The sequence below is a fragment of the Haematobia irritans genome, chromosome 3, assembly GCF_050003625.1.
Source record: "Haematobia irritans isolate KBUSLIRL chromosome 3, ASM5000362v1, whole genome shotgun sequence".
NCBI lineage: Eukaryota > Metazoa > Arthropoda > Insecta > Diptera > Muscidae > Haematobia > Haematobia irritans.
Window position 1 is genome coordinate 163565661 of NC_134399.1, and position 20924 is coordinate 163586584.

A 20924-nucleotide genomic window follows, 5' to 3' on the forward strand; every position below is an offset into this window, starting at 1 on the left:
CGTTTCTAACATCAACTTAATAAGCTGCCATGGATAATGTGTGCTAAGCATGAGTGAATATACATGAAATTAGGGTGGTATGTTCATGTTGCCGAATAAGTTGTGTTGATGTTGCTAATATGAGTTTGGTATAATGTTGCTGAGGTGATTTGGGAGGGTTACCACATTTTCTAATTGGAGATTGGGATCTACATTTATCTAGGAGAAAATAAGGCATTGTAATCAGATTAAAAATTGGTCGTTTTCCCAAATTTGGAAAATCGATTTTGGCCATTTTTTATATATTTAGAAGTCGTGACTTTTGCGATTATTCAACATTTGATTTTTAACGTCACGACTTTCGACTTTTGGCACTTTTTTATGACTTGTTGGAATAAAAAGAGCGGTATACAATAGAGTTTTAAATCTTTATCAGAAGTACGTTAGTCGATTGTGACCATCAATAAAAACCGTTGAGTACATTTGACTCAATCAAAAGACGTTGAGTCCATTTTGAAAGATACAAAAAGTCGCCTTGAAATTTTTGATTTTTTTTGATTAGTTTAAAAATCTATTTGCGACTTCTTTAAAATAAATCACTGTAATAAACATATACAGTGATGTCAGCATTGATATATCCCCAATCTGCTCCGTATAATAAACCAGGTTTACAATGAAGGTTTAAATAAAAGTCTTTCTATTGGTGCATTATTAAAAAAAAAACAAATAAGGAAAGTCTAAAGTCGGGCGGGGCCGACTATATTATACCCTGCACCACTTTATGGATCTAAATTTTCGATACCATATCACATCCGTCAAATGTGTTGGTTGCTATATATAAAGGTTTGTCCCAAAGACATAAATTTAAATATCACTCAATTTGGACTGAATTTGATAGACTTTTACAAAATCTATAGACTCAAAATTTAAGTTGGCTAATGCACTAGGGTGGAACACAATTTTAGTAAATAAATGTGGGAAACGTTTAAATCTGAAGTAATTTTAAGGAAACTTCGCAAAAGTTTATTTATGATTTATCGCTCGATAAATATGTATTAGAAGTTCAGGAAAATTAGAGTCATTTTTACAACTTTTCGACTAAGCAGTGGCGATTTAACAAGGAAAATGTTGGTATTTTGACCATTTTTGTCGAAATCAGAAAACATATATATGGGAGCTATATCTAAATTTGAACCGATTTCAATCAAAATTGGCACACATGACTATATTACTAATTGTACTCCTAGTGCAAAATTTCAACCAAATTGGGCCAAAACTCTGGCTTCTGGGGCCATATAAGTACATATCGGGCGAAAAATATATATGGAAGCTATATCTAAATCTGAACCGATCTCAATCAAAATTGGCACACATGACTATACTACCAATTGTACTCCTTGTGCCTAATTTCAAGCTAATCGAGATAAAACTCTGGCTTCTGGGTCCATATAAGTGCTTATCGGGCGAAAGACATATATGGGAGCTATATCTAAATCTGAATCGATTTCAACCAAATTTGGCACGCATAGCTACAATGCTAAATCTACTCCCTGTGCAAAATTTCAACCAAATTGGGCCAAAACTCTGGCTTTTAGGACCATATTAGTCCATATCGGGCGAAAGATATATATGGGAGCTATATCTAAATCTGAACCGATTTCAATCAAATTTAGCACACTTGACTATACTACTAAGTGTTAGGTTAGGCTACTAAGTGTTATGTTTGTACAAAATTTCAAGCAAATCAGTATAAAACTCTGGCTGCTGGGTCCATATTAGTGCATATCGGGCGAAAGATATATATGGGAGCTATATCTAAATCTGAACCGATTTCTTCCAAAATCAATAGTGTTCAGTTTAGGTTGTATCGACCCACTGTGAGCATTATTGCCAAATACACCATGTGTCTATCTCGTCTCCTTCTGGGTGTTACAAACATATGCACTAACTTATAATACCCTGTTCCACAGTGTGGCGCAGGGTATAAAAACACAGCGAATCGTCAAGTTTAAAAAAGATAAAACTCTGTTTCTCTTTGTTCCACGGCATACCATAGAATGCAAGTGAAGAATTTGGGCTAGAAATACTCAGAGGAATAAATGTTTGGAACCCTAAGCGCTAATTTATACATTTACTCAGGTTGACTAGTATAATTTTTACAATTCTGAAATCATTTCGTGGGGACTTGGGTCCAAATTGTATAAAATGCAGAATTGCCCCAACGTCCATAGAACAAAATCTCTTATACAACATATTTGGTCGATATCGGTTTATAATTAGCCCTAGCTTAATTTATGTATAGTGGCAGCCCGATATTTCACGCTCATTTAGACTATTCAGTTCATTGTGATAAATTTCTCTCTTATCACTGAGTGTTGCCTGATTCTATGTAAAGCTGAATGACAAGGGACCTCCTTTTGTGGCCGAATCCGAACGGCGTTCTACATTGAAGTGAAACCCCCTACAGAAGCTTTTAAACACTGAGAAATGTCACCAGCGTTACTGAAGTGGCTTAATCCACCGCTAAAAAACTTTTTGGCGTGTGGTCGATATTGATCTTGAACCCACGACCCTGTGTATGCAAGGCGAGCATGCTAACCATTATCACCACGGTGGCTCCCAATTTAATTAGCCCTAATGTAGACCGATCCCCATATTCGATTTCTTGGGCATCCTGAAAGGTTATTTTTCATACGAACCGCCCCAAATTCTTTGCAAAATATCCATCTTCATCCTCAATATTCACACAAATTTGGTCCATTGAACGATCCTCAGATCTGATATTCTGTACGTGGTGTCACTACATACCCCAAGAAATCATACAAATATAAGTTCGTTACAGTTTATAATTAAGCAGATGCCAGTCTTGAACATTTATTTTTCATTCGATCCTTCTGAAATGCGGTACAGGATATCAAATTTCACGATATTCAACTAACCATACAAACATGTTAGATAACCCCAAATATGAATAAAGAGTTCCAGAGAATGATATTCACAGTAAAATATTCACAGTTAAAACAAGTATATACAACACTAAGTTCGGCCGGGCCGAATCTTAAATACCCACCACCATGAACCAAATATTAGGGTTTCCTTTGAAATTTCAGGAGGTCTTGAGGACACTTCCCGAAGATAAATTTAAAGATTTCACCTATGAGGACTATATCAGATTCGGGATTTATAAGAACCATTTTTGTTTGAGTTTTAGAGGAATCATTAACATCTCTTGTAAGTGTGCAAGAAAATTATAAAATAACGTCTTGATTTGAAATTTTAAACATGTAGAAGTAAAATCTGGAAATTTTACATTGAGTTTCAAGCAATTTTCATGATCAGTGCGCCTTATACACCCTCAAGAAGTAAAGTCGGTCCATATGGAGGCATTACCAAATGGACCGATAAAAACTTAATCCGATACACGTTTTTGTGAGCCTAAAATACCAGAATATTTACAATTTCAGGCGAATCAGATAAAAACTACGGTTTCTAGAAACCCAAGGAGTTAAATCGGGAGATCGTTCTTATGAGGGCTATACCAAAATATGGACCGATACTCACCATTTTCGGCACACCACTTTATGGTCCTAAAATACCTCTAGATTTCCAATTTCAGACAAATTGGATAAAAACTACGGTATCTAGAAGCCCAAGACCCCAAATCTGGAAGTCGTTTTATATGGGGACCATACCAAAACATGGACCGATACTCACAATTTTTGGCCCACGTATTTGTGGTTCTACAATACCTCTAGATTTCCAATTTCAGGTAAATTGAATAAAAACTGCGGTTTCTATAAGCCCAAGAAGTAAAATCGGGAGATCGGTCTATATGGGGGCTATACCAAAATATGGACCGATACTCACAATTTTTGGCACACGTATTTGTGGTCCTACAATACCTCTAGATTTCCAATGTCAGGTAAATTGAGTAAAAACTGCGGTTTCTATAAGCCCAAGAAGTACAATCGGGAGATCGGTCTATATGGGGGCTATACAAAAACATGAACCGATACTCACCATTTTTGGCACACCTCTTTATGATCATAAAATACCTCTAGATTTCAAATTTCTATAAGCCCAAGACCCCAAATCGGGAGGTCGGTTTATATGGGGACTATATCAAAACCTGGACCGATATAGCCCATCTTCGAACTTGACCTGCCTGCAGACAAAAGACGAGTTTGTGCAAAATTTCAGCACGATTGCTTCATTATTGAAGACTGTAGCGTTATTACAACAGACAGACGGACATCGTTATATCGTCTTAGAATTTCTCCCTGATCAAGAATATATATACTTTATATAGTCGGAAATCGATATTTCGATGTGTTACAAACGGAATGACAAACTTATTATACCCCCGTCACCATTCTATGCTGGTGGGTATAAAAAAATCCCACAACCTTAAAAGTAAAAGGTATACCGTACGGCAAATCCTAATTTTAATCAACATGTTGCTTCAACATATTGCCATAGACATACTATACTGTTTATCAACACTTATTAATGGCATATGTCTTTAAACTAAATGTACTTCAATGATTTCACGTAATACAAGTATTTTGCTATTGGCATCAGTATCCTGTACCGTTATCAAGTCCGGACATTTTGTATACTAGGGGCAACAAATTCACATGTTTACCTTGAAAACATTTGGGAAATCTTTTTTCTCGTTTCATGTTTACCACTGAGGTTCACCTAAACAAATGCAACAGTACACCACTTCATTTCTGAACTTGACCCAAAATTGTAAAACGAATTCTCATATAAACCAATGCTTGATGGCTGGGCTTGAGTGAAATGTAATATAGATGTGGTTTACAATGTGTGTATAGAAATGTTGTAAGTTTCAAAACATACTTGAATGAATGGATAATTCAATTGATTTTGATGGTTAGTTATATTTTCTGTTATATGCGTGAAAAAAAAGGAAACATAGTAGTGTGTACCGATATGAAACCATATATTTATACCCTTCACCACTACTGAGGTACAGGGTATAATAAGTTTGGGCATTTGTATGTAACGCCAAGAAATAATGGCCATAGACCAATCTTTTAGTATACCGATCGTCTTAGAATTGAATTCTGAGTCGATTTAACGATCTGTCTGTCCGTCCGTCCGTCTGTTCATGTATTTTTATGTGCAAAGTACAGGTCGCAGTTTAAGTCCGATCGTTCTCAAATTTGGCATAGGGTCGTTTTGTGCACCCAGAGAAGGAATATGATCACCTCAAACATGTTTTAAGAGCAAAATGTTATTTTTGGGTGGTGACCATGTAACATGGTTTTCGCAACCATGTTATTTTCTTGGAAATCATGTATCTGATTTCGGCAAGCAGGTTATATTTGACGACAAAATAACATTTTAGTGACAAACATGTTACATGGTCACCATACAAAAATAACATTTTGCTCTTGAAACATGTTTGAGGTGATCATATTCCTTCTCTGCGTGTGGGACAGAGACAATCGCTATTGGTTTTGGAAAAAATCGGTTCAGATTTAGATATAGCTGGCATATATATTTATCCCCGATCTCGTCATAATTGGCGTGTTTATCAACCGATGATCTTCAAATTCCATACATCCGAATATTTTATGAGCCTCAAAAAACTTGCAAAATATCAGGCAAAACGGCTCAGATTTAGATATAGCTCCCATATATATCTTTCGTCCGATTTAGACTCATATGGTCACAGAGGCCAAAGTTTATCACCGATTTTCGTGCAATTTTGCACAGAGAGTAGAATTGACATTCTACCAATGCTTGGTAAATTTGATTGAAATCGGTGCAGATTTAGATGTAGCTCCCATAGATATCTTTCGTCCCATTTGGACTTAATGGCATCAAAAGCCAGAGTTTTTCCGTGATTTGCTTCAAATTTTGCACAAGGGGTACATTTAATGGTATCGTTATGTGTGCCAAATTTAGTTAAAATCGGTTGAGATTTAGATATAGCTCCCATATATAGCTTTCGCCGATTTTGACTTATATGGCCTCAAAAGCCACGACTTGCTTCAAATTTTGCAAAAGGAGTACGTTTAACAGTTTCGGTAAGTGTGTCAAAATTTGGTTTAAATCGGTTCAGTTTTAGATATAGCTCCCATATATATATTTCGTCCGATTTACACTCATATAACCACGGGGGCCAAAGTTATATTCCCATTTACGTTAAATTTTGCAGAGATAGCAGAATTAATATTCTACCTATGCATGTCAAATTTAGTCAAAATCGGTTCAGATTTAGATATAGCTTCCATATATATACACCATAGTTGTGGAAATATGGTAGATTGTTTCATATTTTAAACCCATTTTCAATGGGATTTTCCTCCAATCGACTGGATAGTTTCCATAGAGAATTCATTTAATATGATATTTAAATATGTCAAGCTTGATTTAGTTTGGTTCAGATTTAGATAAAGCCTTTATATATTCGTTTTTCCGGTTTATAGAAATATGGCCAAAATTCCCAAAAATTCTGTGATGATTTCCCCATATCATAGTCATATCCTAAACACTGTAATGCCAGAATTTCCACAGAACGGTTGAGTTCTAAATAAGGCTCGTAGTCGCCCGAGTTGACCAAATAATATATCACAACCCACACGTGACCACATATCTTGACGAAATCTAACCAATATCCTTGTAAAATCGCCACTGATGAGTAGCAAAAATTTTAAATATTACTAAAAACGTCCTATATCTCGAATACATGTATCGCCTGATAAATCATAAATGCTCTTTTGTACAATTGAATTAAAATTTACTTCGCTTCATATTTCCCATATTTATACCCTTCACCAATACTGTGGTACAGGGTATAATAAGTTTGTGCATTTGTATGTAACGCCAAGAAATAGTGGCCATAGACCCATCTTTTAGTATACCGATCGGCTTAGAATTAAATTCTGAGTCGATTTAGCGATGTCCGTATGTCTGTCTGTCTGTCTGTATATGTAATTTTGTGCGCAAAGTAAAGCTCGCAATTTAAGTTCGATCGTCCTCAAATTTGGCATAGGACCGTTTCTTGGGACAGAGACAATCGCTATTGGTTTTGGAAAAAATCGGTTCAGATTTAGATATAGCTGCCATATATATTTATCCCCGATTTGGTCATAGTTAGCGTGTTTATCAACCGATTTTCTTGAAATACCGTACGACCAAATATTTTATGAATCTCGAAAATCTTGCAAAATATCAGCCAAATCGGTTCAGATTTAGATATAGCTCCCATATATATCTTTCGTCCGATTTAGACTCATATGACCACAGAGGCCAAAGTTTACTACCGATCTTCGTGAAATCTTGCACAAAGGGTAGAATTGACATTCTACCAATTCTTGGTAAATTTGATTGAAATCGGTTCAAATTTAGATATAGCTCCCATATATATCTTTCGTCCGATTTGAACTTATATGGCCACAAAAGCCAGAGTTTTGCCGTGATTTGCTTCAAATTTTGCCCAAGGGGTACGTTTAATAGTATCGTTAAGTGTGTCAAATTTTGTTAAAATCGGTTCAGATTTAGATATAGCTCACATATATATCTTTCGCCCGATTTGGACTTATATGGTGTCAAAAGCCAGAGTTTTGCCCTGACTTACTTCAAATTTTGCACAAGCGGTACTTTTAACGATACTATTGTATGTGCCAAATATGGACAAAATCGATTCAGATTTAGATATAGCTCCCATGTATATCTTTCGTCCGATTTGAACTTATATGGCCTCAAAATCCAGGGTTTTGCCGTGATTTGCTTCAAATTTCGCACAAGGAGTACGTTTAGTAGAATACGTAATTGTGCCAAATTTGGTTGAAATCGGTTCAGATGTAGATATGGCTCCCATATATATCTTCCGTCCGATTTGCACTCATATGACCAGGGGGGCCAAAGTTATACTCCCATTTACGTGAAATTTCGCATAGATAGCAGCATTATTATTCTAACTATACATGTCAAATTTAGTCAAAATCGGTTCAGATTATATAAAGCTCCCATATATACGTACACCAGAGTTGGGGAAATATGGTAGACTGTTACACATTTTAGACCCATTTTCAATGGAAGTTTCCTCCAATTAACTGGATAGCGTTAGCCGATTTAAATTTGTATTCTAGAGATTTTGTAGAAGTAAAAAAATTGTCTCCTTTATATAGCTTCCAACAAATGTGAAGTTGTTGAGATGGTAACACAAATTTTGGCCTACATAGGGGTGAAGGGTTTAATATAGTCGGCCCGGCCCGACTTTAGACTTTACTTACTTGTTTTTTACAAACATTGTGCTTCATCCCAGGGCGTTAGACGATTTACATTTTAATTCTAGAGTTTTTGTAAAAGTACAAAAAATTATCGCCTATCAAAGTATTTGTATCTGGAAATGCAAACCTTTATATTGCTCCCAGCAAATTTGAAGTAGTTGAGATGGTAACACAAATGTTTGTCTATATTGTGGTGAAGGGTATAATATAGTCGGCTCCGCCCATCTTTAGACTTTTCTTACTTGTTTTATTATAAAATAAATACTGAGATGAGTAATATTACTCACTTCAGTTAACACACAGTTGGTAAAAGTCTACCAAAAATGACAGATTTTTTCTATTTGGTAGAATGGTATAATTCTTGATGATTTGATAGATTTCGCCAAATATTACTCTCCAACTAAGAGGTACTTCACAAATTTTTTATAGAAATAAAATTTTGACAAAATTTTCTATGGAAATACAATTTTGACAAAAATTGTCTATAGAAATAAAATTTTGACGACATTTTCAAGAGAAATAAAATTTTAACAAAATTTTTTATAGAAATAAAATTTTGATAAAATTTTCAAGAGAAATAAAATTGTGATAAAATTCTCAAGAGAAATAAAATTTTGACAAAATGTTTTATAAAAATAAAATTTTGATAAAATTTTCCATAGAAATAAAATTTTGACAAAATTTTCTATAGAAAAAAAATTTAACAAAATTTTCCATTGAAGTAAAATTTTAACAAAATTTGCCAATTAAGTAAAATTTTGACAAAGTTTTCTATAGTAGTAGAATTTTACAAAATTTTCTATTGTAATAGAATTTTGATAAAACCCTGTAGGAATCTGTAGGAATCGAACTCACTCAAAATCAAACTAACTTTTTACAAACTAATTTGAGCTAACTCAATATTTATGCAGTCTTGAGTCATTTGAATTTTTCCCAGACTCACTTTTTCTCGATCAGCAATGAGTTACCTTTTCGCTCACTCTAAGCTGATTCATATTTAAGTGAAGTAAAGTCATGGAAACAATTCAAATAAACAAACAAAAAATATGTATTGACTTCTATAACTGTCAATTTGGATTTGGCTTTTTATATTTGTTTCAATTTAGCTTGTAATTTCAGAGAACTTTTGTAATTTTTTGTCGCGGATAGCGGTAAGTAACATATAAATGCACAATTAAAATGCAATTTAGTAATTAAACTTTCCTCTTTTCCACTAGAAACCATCATTGACGGAATAAGTGAAAACTTTGAATAAAAGTATTAAATGGCTGTTTGAGGACGAAGATATAGGGAAATACACTTAAGCCTTTTGGACTTCATTGACGAATGCCACTTCCATTCAGTGTGCGTCATTAGGTTAGGTTATGGAGGTTGACACCAATCCGAACTAGCGGGTTTGTGTCCACTTAGACCATAGTTGGTCCATTGTGATTCCTCTAAACTTCTTTTTCCTTCTCCTCCACGTGTCCGTCATCTTCTGGCCGGAATGAGTCCATTGTATGATAGTGTATCCTTGGAAGCGCCTAGCTCCTCCACCCCGAAGACTTGATGAAGACGAGGATATTCCTCAGGCTGCATTCTCGCAAGTCGGTCAAAGTCTGAAAGAAATAAGAGCCGAGTATCTTGTTTCTTCTGAAAGATAGTGCTGGACACTGGCACAGGAAGTGAAAAGAGTCCTCCGTAGCATCGGGGTCCAGACACCACCTACAAATATCATCACTTGCTAGGCCTATCCTTACCATATGTTTCCCCAAGGTGTTGTGTCCCGTTATGATGCCTATCATAGACCTTACATCCTCCCTCTGTAATGACATCAGGACCTCAGAGTTCCTAGTATTATTGTCATCCCACATCAATTTGGTTTGTTCACATCCAACAGAAGAAGCCCAACGTCTCTTCCGTGTGCGTCATTACAAAAGTAGGTACAACTCTCTCTGAGTTAAACGAGAAAATTAAGACAACACTCAAACTCAAGACAAGATGAACTAAATTAATATTACCCGAATTTTTATTTACGTTATATTTTATTTATTGTAAAATAATTTTAAAAAATCTGAATTGATTTTTTTTAATTAATTCAAAATAAAATGAGTCAAAAATAATAAAACAAAAACAAAATAGTTTATTATCCACAAAGAGCTCACCATAAACTAACCAGTTAGGAGCTAACTCATAGTATGTTCATATATTATCAGCCTAAAGTTAGCTCACTTTGAGCTATCACAGAAAAAATATCACCAAAATATTTCCAATTAAAAAGTTAATTGAAGTTGAAAATTTTTTCAATTAATAAATTAATTGATACAATTAACTTTTTAATCATGATAGAAACATTAAGTTAATTAAGGCAATGATTGAAAATTTTTAAATTTTTAATTAAAAAATTAATTGATACAATTAACTTTTTATTCAAATTCGGAAGACTAATTCTGTTAACCCTTTCACTACCGAAATAAACCTAATGTTAAAAACTTTAATTTTTCTTCTGTTTTTACTTGTACTACCAGCATGTAGAACAAAAATTGCCATTTTGAAAACCTACTTCAAGAGCTATATGAGCTTGTTTTGAAAATTTGATTCTTGAATTGTGACCAAGTGGCCTTACGAAAATAAGTGCTATTTAGCCTATAATGTCCTTCAAAGTGTGAGCAAAAATACAAAAAAGAACCCGAAAAAGTGTCAGCTATAGTTTTCGTATGAATGTCCGTTTACTAGAAACATACAGTAGAAAAATTGTCTCAAAATTTCGTATTTTTCGTTTATTTCTAAAGAACTTTACAAAAATGTATTTTGGACCTCACCAATATAGAAAATATTTATAGGTTATTTACATTAAAGCCTTTAAAATAACATCGAGAAATAAATCAAAACTAAGTGGAAAAATAGAATTTGGTGTCTTTTTCGAATGTCCTTCATAGCGGACATCGGTAGTGAAAGGGTTAAAAAAAGTGCTGATTTTTTTTTAAATTTTTAATTAAAAATGTATTTCAAACAATCATTTGTTAATTCAAATAAAAACTCTAAGCCAATTCAGAAAGTAATTAAAAATAGTTACCTTTTTTAATTAATAAATTAATTGAGTTTTGCAATCAACATCAATTAAATTTTTAATTGAATCAATTAAACAATTAAGTGAAATTTGCTGAAAAAATCAATTAATCACTTAATCAAGAATTTTTTCTATGTCCAATTAAAACTGTGATTGATACTATCATTTTCGTGATTGAAGACATTTCAATTAAAAAATTAGTTGGATCAATTAATTTGGTGATTGAATCAGAAAAAAATTTTTTTGTGTGAACTTTTGGTTAGCTGAAGCTTATGTAGGGTTGAGTGAGGACTGACTCGTTCCAATGACAACACGTGTTAAAACTGAATAGGATTTTACATGGGAAATGAGTTAGGTTTTGTGTCACCTATGACTCAGTTATGACTAACAATTTATTAACTTAAAGTCACCTCAATTTCCTACATGGAATGTTCTATAGAAATAGACAAAATTTTTTATAGAAATAAAATGTTGACAAAATAGAAAACAAATTTTATCCAATTTTTTTATAGAAATAAAATTTAATAAAATTTTCTATAGAAAAAACATTTTGACAAAATTTTCTATAGAAATAAATATTTGAGAAAATTGTCTATAGTAATAAAATAATACCCTGTTCCACAGTGTGGCGCAGGGTATAAAAAAAGCAAAAAAAAAATAATAAAATTTTCTATAGAAATACAATTTTAACACAAAAATAAAATATTCTATAGAAATAAAATATTGACAACATTTTCTAGAGAAATAAAATTTTGACAAAATATTGTATAGAAATAAAATTTTGACAATTTTTTTTAGAAACTTACTGTATAAATAAAATTTTGACAACATTTTCTATAGACATAAAATATCGACAAAATAATTTTTTTGTTTGGTACTTTTTTCTACAAAGTTTGGTAGATTATTTTGGCTCGAGTGGCAACCGTCGATAAACATCCCTAATCTAAATATCCTTAAAGTCTTCTTAGAACGAGATGGATATGGTAAATACCTTATATTCTCGAATTTTTCAAGTTCACCAAACCAAAGTTGCAAACCTATGGCATAATTTTAAAAGCATTTGTGCTATAGTTCAGAAACGATTGCAGCAATGAAAGACATTGCACTACTAACCTTCAGCAGTTTTTTGTAAATATTTTTTGCTCTTATTTAACTCTACTGCTGATACTGCGAACTATGTTTCTACCATGTTTTATTTTTGTTTATATTTAAGTTTTTTTTTGTTTGTGGGTCAAGGGTTCATGAAAAACAAACAAATAAAAAGGTAACTTGCTTCTTCCACCTCTTTATGTAAGGTAGAGTTTTCTTAATGTACTGCATACATTGGCCAGAGAGGGAATTGAATAATGTTGAAGACAACATTGATGCGCTTCTGTTGATTTTTACTTTTCTTCCAGTTCGCAAATATTTACTTTTATTTTAGCCCTATGCTTCATCGCGGGAAATTGTTGGTGAATAGATTGTTTAGAAATAAAGGTAAAATTGGATAATTTTTTAATGGTTCATTAAATTCAAATTAATTTGTAAATTTTATATGAAACGTTCTATCCTTTAGATTTTGTCGGAAGATAAATTCAATATAATTTTTCGTAAATGCTGGCTAAATGACACTCTACACAGAAAAAATGTCATCAAAATATTATCAATTAAAAATGATAGAAACTGAGAATATAGTCAATTAATAATAGAATTAATTTTTAAATCAAATTAAAAAATAACTTAAGGAAAATAATTAAATTGAAAAAGTTTAAGTTTTAACCAAAATCTTAATTAACCCTTTTACTGCCGAAATAAACCCTATGTTAAAAGCTTTAATTTTTCTTCTGTTTTAACTTGTACTAACGGCATGTAGAACAAAAATTGTCGTTTTGAGAACTTACCTCAACTACTACAAGAGCTACACAGTCTTACACAAGTTTACATACGGTTTAAGAAATTATATTTTCTTTAATTATTAAAATATAATAAAATATGCATATATATGCTTTAGATTTTGTAAATTAATTTGAAAAACAAAGTATTTGTCCATTTCCAAGAAGATGTTTTTAGTCTGGATTATAAACAACAACAAGAAACATGTTTAGTTATAAGGTAAAAACCTCAAGGGTATGTAAACTTATGTGAGACTGTGTATATGACTTTGTTCTGAAAACTTGATTCTAGAATTACGACCAAATGGCCTTACGAAAATGAGCGCTTTTTGGCCTACAATATCTTGCAAAATGTGAGAAAAAATACAAAAAAGAACCTGAAACAGTATCAGCTATATTTCTTGTATAAATCTCCATTTACTACAAACATACAGAAAAATTGCCTCAAATTTTTGTATTTTTCGTTTATTGTTAAAGAAGTTTATAAAACTGCTTATTTAGATTAAAGCCTCTACTTTAAAATAACATCGAGAAATAAATCTAAACTAAGTGGGAAAATAGAATTTGGTGTCTTTTTCGAATGTCCTTCTAAGTGGACATCGGTAGTGAAAGGGTTAACCCAATTAACATTTCGATAAAATTAAAACATTTAGGTGATGGTGTCAGTTTCCAAAGTTTTTTTATACTAATTTTGTATTCTCGTCAAATATAACCTGCTAGCCGAAATCAGATACATGATTTCCGAGAAAATAACATGTTGCAAAAACCATGTAGGTCACCACCCAAAAATAACATTTTGCTTTTGAAACATGCTTGAGGTGATCATATACGGCCGTAAGTTCGGCCAGGCCGAATCTTATGTACCCTGCACCATGGATTGCGTAGAAACTTATACGAAAGACTGTCATCCACAATCGAATTACTTGGGTTGTGGTATCTTAAAACTTCTTAACATCGATTTCTAAATTGTGAGTTAGTCCATACGTGGAATATATTAGACAAAAATGTATGTAAGTCTACAAATAATTACGAATCGATATGGACTTTTGCACGGTACGTAGGGAGCCAGAATTGAAATATGGGGGTCGCTTATATGGGGGCTATATAGAATTATGAACTTGATATGGACCAATTTTTGTGTGATTGGGGATCGATTTATCTGAGGGCTATATATAACTATAGACCGATATGGATCTAGTTAGACATGGTTGTTAACGGCCATATAGTAGCACAATGTACCAAATTTCAACTGACTCGGATGAAATTTGCTCCTCCAAGAGGCTCGTTTTATATGGGGGCTATATATGATTATGGACTGATATGGACCACTTTTGGCATGGTTGTTAAATATCATATACTACCACCACGTACCAAATTTAAACCAGATCGGATGAATTTTGCTTCTCCAAAAGGCAGTGGAGGTAAAATCTAGGGATCGGCTTATATGGGGGCTATATATAATTATGGACTGATATGATCCAATTGGTTGGTGGATACAATATACTAACATCACGTACCAAATTTCAAACGAATCGGATGAATTTTGCTCTTCCAAGGGGCTCCGGAGGTCAAATCTGGGGATCGGTTTATATGGGACCATTAGAGACCATATATTAACACCATGTACCAAATTTCAGCCGGATCAGATTAAACTTGGTCTTCTTTGAGGCTTCGCAAGCCAAATCGGGGGATCAGTTTATATGGGGCTATATATAATTATGGACCGATGTGGACCAATTTTTGCATGGTTATTAGAGACCATATACTTACTCCATGTACCAAATTTCAACCAGATCGGATGAAATTTGCTTATCTTAGAGCAATCGCAAGCCAAATTTGGGGGTCCGTTTATATGGGGGCTATACGTAAAAGTGGACCGATATGGCCCATTTGCAATACCATCCGACCAACATCAATAAAAACTACTTGTGTCAAGTTTCAAGTCAATAGTTTGTTTCGTTCGGAAGTTAGCGTGATTTCAACAGATGGACGGATGGACATGCTCAGATCGACTCAGAATTTCACCACGACCCAGAATATTTATACTTTAATGGGTCTTAGAGCAATATTTCGATGTGTTACAAACGGAATGACAAAGTTAATATACCAGCATCCTATGATGGAGGGTATAAAAATTATTGAAATTTGAGGATTTGTACCTACCATTTATGATATTATCGAAAAACAAAGAAAAATCATTGGCACCAAACCATCGCCATATAATTATTTTTGAGAATTGTATGAAACTTTTCTTCTGATTTACTTTGCATTGAACTTATTTATAGGGTTGTTGATTTTTGTATCCACGTTTAGTTTGTATAAGGCATACTTCAGATAAGGCAGAGTGCATAGGGCTGTAGAATCTTTCAAAAAAAAAAAAAAAAAAACAATTATATATTTTTTTTCCAATAAAAATATTAAAATTTCGAATCAGTTTAATGATGGAAACAAAAAAAAATGGGAGAACTAATATCAGTAATATCAGTTGGTCCTTCCTATAGCAAGGCTTATTCTCACTCTTCTTTCGTTTAATGAACTCTTTTTCATACGCTGCTTTTGTAGGAATGAAAGTCTGAAGAAATTAAAACAAGCAGTACTCTATATTATACATGATATATTATATGAAGGTTTCTGGCTATGGCAGTGTTTAAACGTTAGTTAAAAGCTATAAGCAACAAAAAATAAGAATATTTTTTTTTCAACTAATTTACATAAAAATAATTTGCACTTGCATTTTTCACTCAAAGTTAACGAGGTCACGGCTTGTGTGTTATTTTGCCATTACCATACACAAAGAGATTTTTAATTGAAAAGCAACAGTAGTGGATGCTAGGACCTTGAAATTTGCTTCGAATCGAATCTACGATCATTGGGGGGTTGAAATAACGATGAGAGTGCTTGAAAAAAAACAAAAATGGTAACAAATTTAAGAAATGGAATTCGAAATTTGCAACGGAATTAAATTCTTTATGAAATTTTGATTCAGTTTTTTCTATGACAATTAAATATTGGGATGGGATCAAAAATAATCTATTAAAATCACATTTTTCTTTGAAAAACAATTTGCGAATATATAAGATCGAACAAATTATTTAATGCCAAATTCGACAAATCTTTCTACGGAAGTAGAAATTTGAAAATTTTGTTATAATGTTTTATAGAAAAGAAATTCTAAAATTATGTTGTATGGGAAATTTCTATATTCCTAATCGAGGAGAAATTCCAAGTCAATATAGCCATGTCTGGGGGCTATAGTCCTCCTAACCAAAAATTAATAGACTGATGTTTTAGGTTCAATTAATGTTTTATTTTATTAAATATGAATAAAAAATCATACATATATTTATAATAAAGCAACTAAACTTAGTTCCACACTTTTTCCCAACAAAAAATTTGGAAATTGTTCGAGAGACACAACTTCACACAAAAAATACCATCAAATTTTTTCCAATCAAAATTTTAATTGAATTTAAAAAAATATTCAATTAAAAATTCAATTGGATTATCCAATTTGTTAATTGATATAAAACTCAATCGCAAAAATTAATTGTATCTGTTAATTTTTGAATTGGCTTTGGTGTTTGATACCTTTTCTGTGCTTGAAGACATTTCATATAAAAACCCAGCAAAAAAAGCGTTGCCAAAAAAGTAATGAAAATGTTCTTTTTGGATCCGGAAGTAGTGCAAAATTGACGCAGAAGCGATGAATTTAACATGGGCTTGTCATAGGATGGAACTCCTCCATTTCAACAGCTGTTGCACTGAATTTCCATCACTTCTTTAGGTGTGATCCAAATTCAATGTTTTGGATGTAAATTAAACAAGTATATACGGCCGTAAGTTCGGCCAGGCCGAATCTAATGTACCCTCCACCATGGATTGCGTAGAAACTTCTATGAAAGACTGTCATCCTCAATGGAATTATTTGGGTTGTGTTATCTTAAAACTTTTTAACATCGTTTTCTAAATTGTTAGTTAGTCCATACGTGGGATATATTAGACAAAAAAGTTATGTATAGTTAAGTCAACAAATAATTACGAATCGATATGGACTTTTTGCACGGTACGTAGAGAGCCATATTTGAAATACGGGGGTCGCTTATATGGGGGCTATATAGAATTATGCATTTGATATGGACCAATTTTTGTGTGATTGAGGATCGATTTATCTGAGGGCTATATATAACTATAGAGCGATATGGACCTAGTTAGGCATGGTTGTTAACGGTCATTTTTTAGCACAATGTACCAAGTTTCAACTCACTCGGATGAAATTTGCTCCTCCAAGAGGCTCCAAAACCAAATCTCGGGATCGGTTTATATGAGGGCTATATATGATTATGGACCACTTTTGGCATGGTTGTTAAATATCATATACTACCACCAGATCGGATGAATTTTGCTTCTCCAAAAGGCACCGGAGGTCAAATCTGGGGACCGGTTTATATAGGGGCTATGTATAATAATGGACTGATATGAACCAATTCCTGCACAGTTGTTGGATACCATATACTAACATTACGTACCAAATTTCAACCGAATCGGATGAATGTTTCTCTTCCAAGGGCTCCGGAGATCAAATTTGGGGATCGGTTTATATGGGGGCTATATATAATTATGGACCGATTTCGACCAGTTTTTGCATGGGTATTTGAGACCATATACTAATACCGCGTACCAAATTTCAACTGAAACAGATGAATTTTGGTCTTCCAAGAGGCTCCGGAGGTCAAATCTGGTGATCGGTCAATATGGGGTGGACCACTTTTTGCATGGTTGTTAGAAACCATATACTAACACCATGTACCAAATTTCAGCCGGATCGGATGAAATTTGCTTCTCTTAGAGCAATAGCAAGCCAAGTCCGTTTATATGGCGGCTATACGTAAAAGTGGACCGATATGGCCCATTTGCAATACCGTCCGACCTACATCAATAACAATTACTTGTGCCAAGTTTCAAGTCGATAGCTTGTTTCGTTCGGAAGTTAGCGTGATTTCAACAGACGGATGGACGGACGGACGGACGGACATGCTCAGATCGACTCAGAATTTCATCACGACCCAGAATATATATATATATATATATATATATATATATATATATATATATATATATATATATATATATATATATATATATATATATATACATATATATATATATATATATATATATATATATATATATATATATATATATATATATATATATATATATATATATATATATATATATATATATACTTTATGGGGTCTTAGAGCAATATATGTGTTACAAACGGAATGACAAAGTTAATATACCCCCCATCCTATGGTGGAGGGTATAAAAAAGTGTTGTTCCACCAAGACAACGCACCGTGCCACAAGTCATTGAGAACGATGACAAAAATTCATCAATTGGGCTTCGAATTGCTTCCCCACCCACCGTATTCTCCAGATCTTGCCCCAAGCGACTTTTTCTTGTCCTCAGACCTCAAAAGGATGCTCGCAGGGAAAAAATTTGGCTGCAATGAAGAAGTGATCGCCGAAACTGAGGCCTATTTTGAGGCAAAACCGAAGGAGTACTACCAAAATGGTATCAAAAAATTGGAACGTCGTTATAATTGTTGTATCGCTCTTGAAAGGAACTATGTTGAATAATAAAAACGAATTTTGACAAAAAAATGGGTTTTTCTTTGTTAGACCGGTGACTTATCAGCCAACCCTGACCATATTTGTTTGTTAATACAAACGTAACGTAACCTACGGTAAAAATAAATTTCTGTTAAAACACAAGCACAAAACAAATGATTTTTATATATATTATTTCAAAAGAACTTTGTGTGAAGTGAAATCTATCTATCTATGACATTTTTTAGGTGTTCATTGCTGGGTACACAATTTGTGTATCCAATTTTTTGAAACCTCAGTTTTCTGGGAAGAATAATGACAAAAATTTCCAAAATCTATAAAAATCATGCTTAAAAATCATGCTCTTTTGCTTTTACTTTACTTTAGAAATCATTTGGAATTCCAAATCTTTACAAAGTAAATAATGCCAATATGCTTACGAGATTATATAGCAATAAAGAACATGGACATGGCAAAATAGTTTTCTTCCATTCTCTTTCAAATATTCTCTTTAAGGCTGAAAATCTAAGTATCAACTGTAGTTGTAACTCATGGTAATGGTAATCCGATTATCCTGCCTATATCGTCGCACACGTTCCCTTTGCCCAATATGTATGTCATGCATTCGTAAGGCTTTAAGCCAACCGCCAAACACTTAAAATGTCACATAGGATAGTGGTACTAGTGTCCACATATCTCCAATATTAAATATTCTCTTTCGGCCATCTCGAACATTCACAGAGACAAATGGAAAAATGGTGATACCATCATCATCATCATCTAACCTGCTATGAAGATTTTATCCTGTGGGCCATGTATATCATCAGTATCCTTGAATATGGTCAACTATGTGGAAATGTTGTTTGTTTTAACTCATACGGGTTTTGGTATTAAACCCCCCATAGACACCTATGGAAAGAAAGATGACCTTTATGGAGTACTTACCTTGCATAAGTATTAGATATTGGCCAACACATTTACTACTGCTGGAAATTGTGCCAGTGGCAGGACTACCACCCATCCATCCACCTGAGGCATGACTTAAACTCGTTCGGATTAGAGTTTTTGTCGTTTGGGAGCGTAATTCGACAATCAAAGGCTCTTCATCGGTGGCGGGTCTAGCCAAAGGCCATATAAACGACTGCAAAAAATAAATAAGAAAAAAGTCCAGGCATTTGTTACTCAATTTCATTTATAACTTCAGACAAAAAAAATTAAATTTATGTTTTCTAAATTTAGTTTACATTCTTTGTGTATGGTGTCGTATGATGTTCTTTATGATGATGGTCATCACTTCTATAATAATGTTTATTTTATTTTTATGACTTACATGTAATGTTAAAGTATATGAACATAAATTTAATGCCAGCGAAAAGGGTCTTTTAATGGGAGTGATAAAATTTGTAATATACATCCTAAATAAGTGTCTATAAAAAAAAAGTTTTTCTTGCCAATGGGTTAGGCCAGAAGAAGCGTAACAAAGTGAGCCAGGGATTTTTTTTTTTAATTTGAATTTTTCTGCACTATTTAAAATTCTATATCTCAAAAATGACTCAATTTTTTTCATGAGAGTAATCATGTAATGAAAACTGTGCACCTTGTGTACAAAAATATTGGGGTTAAAATTGCAAAAATATAAAATATATAATTGCAAAATGCAATGAGATTTTATTCGCTGGTCATGCCATAAGTATGGACTGGGACTGTCATTCGGGATCGATTTTTATAAGTCCCGGGATTCGGGATTTCAAAATAATGAATCCCTTCACCATAGTATGGGGGTGTATATTAACTTTGTCATTCCCTTGGTAATATATCGAAATACGCGTCTGAAACCTATAAACCCATAAAGTATATATATTCCGGGACGTGTTGAAATTCTAAGTCTACCTAACGATGCCCTCCCACAGTGGTTCCAAATCGCTTTTTTTGGAAATAATTCTGCAACTTTTGAACGGATCTTTATCCGTACATAATTTTTCATTTGAGTGAAAGCTGAGGTGTTTTCCTCTAAGTTTGCAAGTTTGTGAGTCCCTAGTGTGTCCACGGTCTGACCTGTAGGCGTTGAGAGTTGGTCACCTCGGGGTATCAAATTTCGTTTTAGCTGTCAATTCCGCAATTATGAACCGAAGGTCAAAATTGGACC

At 33.4% G+C, this 20924-nt stretch overlaps 1 protein-coding gene across 1 annotated transcript in view; it reads right to left on the bottom strand.

Moving 5' to 3' along the window:
• The window catches only part of LOC142231262 (otoferlin-like), a 239237-nt gene that overhangs the window by 158121 nt on the left and 60192 nt on the right, over nucleotides 1-20924 (bottom strand). The window contains exon 3 of the mRNA XM_075301878.1: nucleotides 19724-19919. Coding sequence (XP_075157993.1) covers nucleotides 19724-19919 — 196 coding nt within the window. The remainder of the gene's footprint in view (nucleotides 1-19723; nucleotides 19920-20924) is intronic.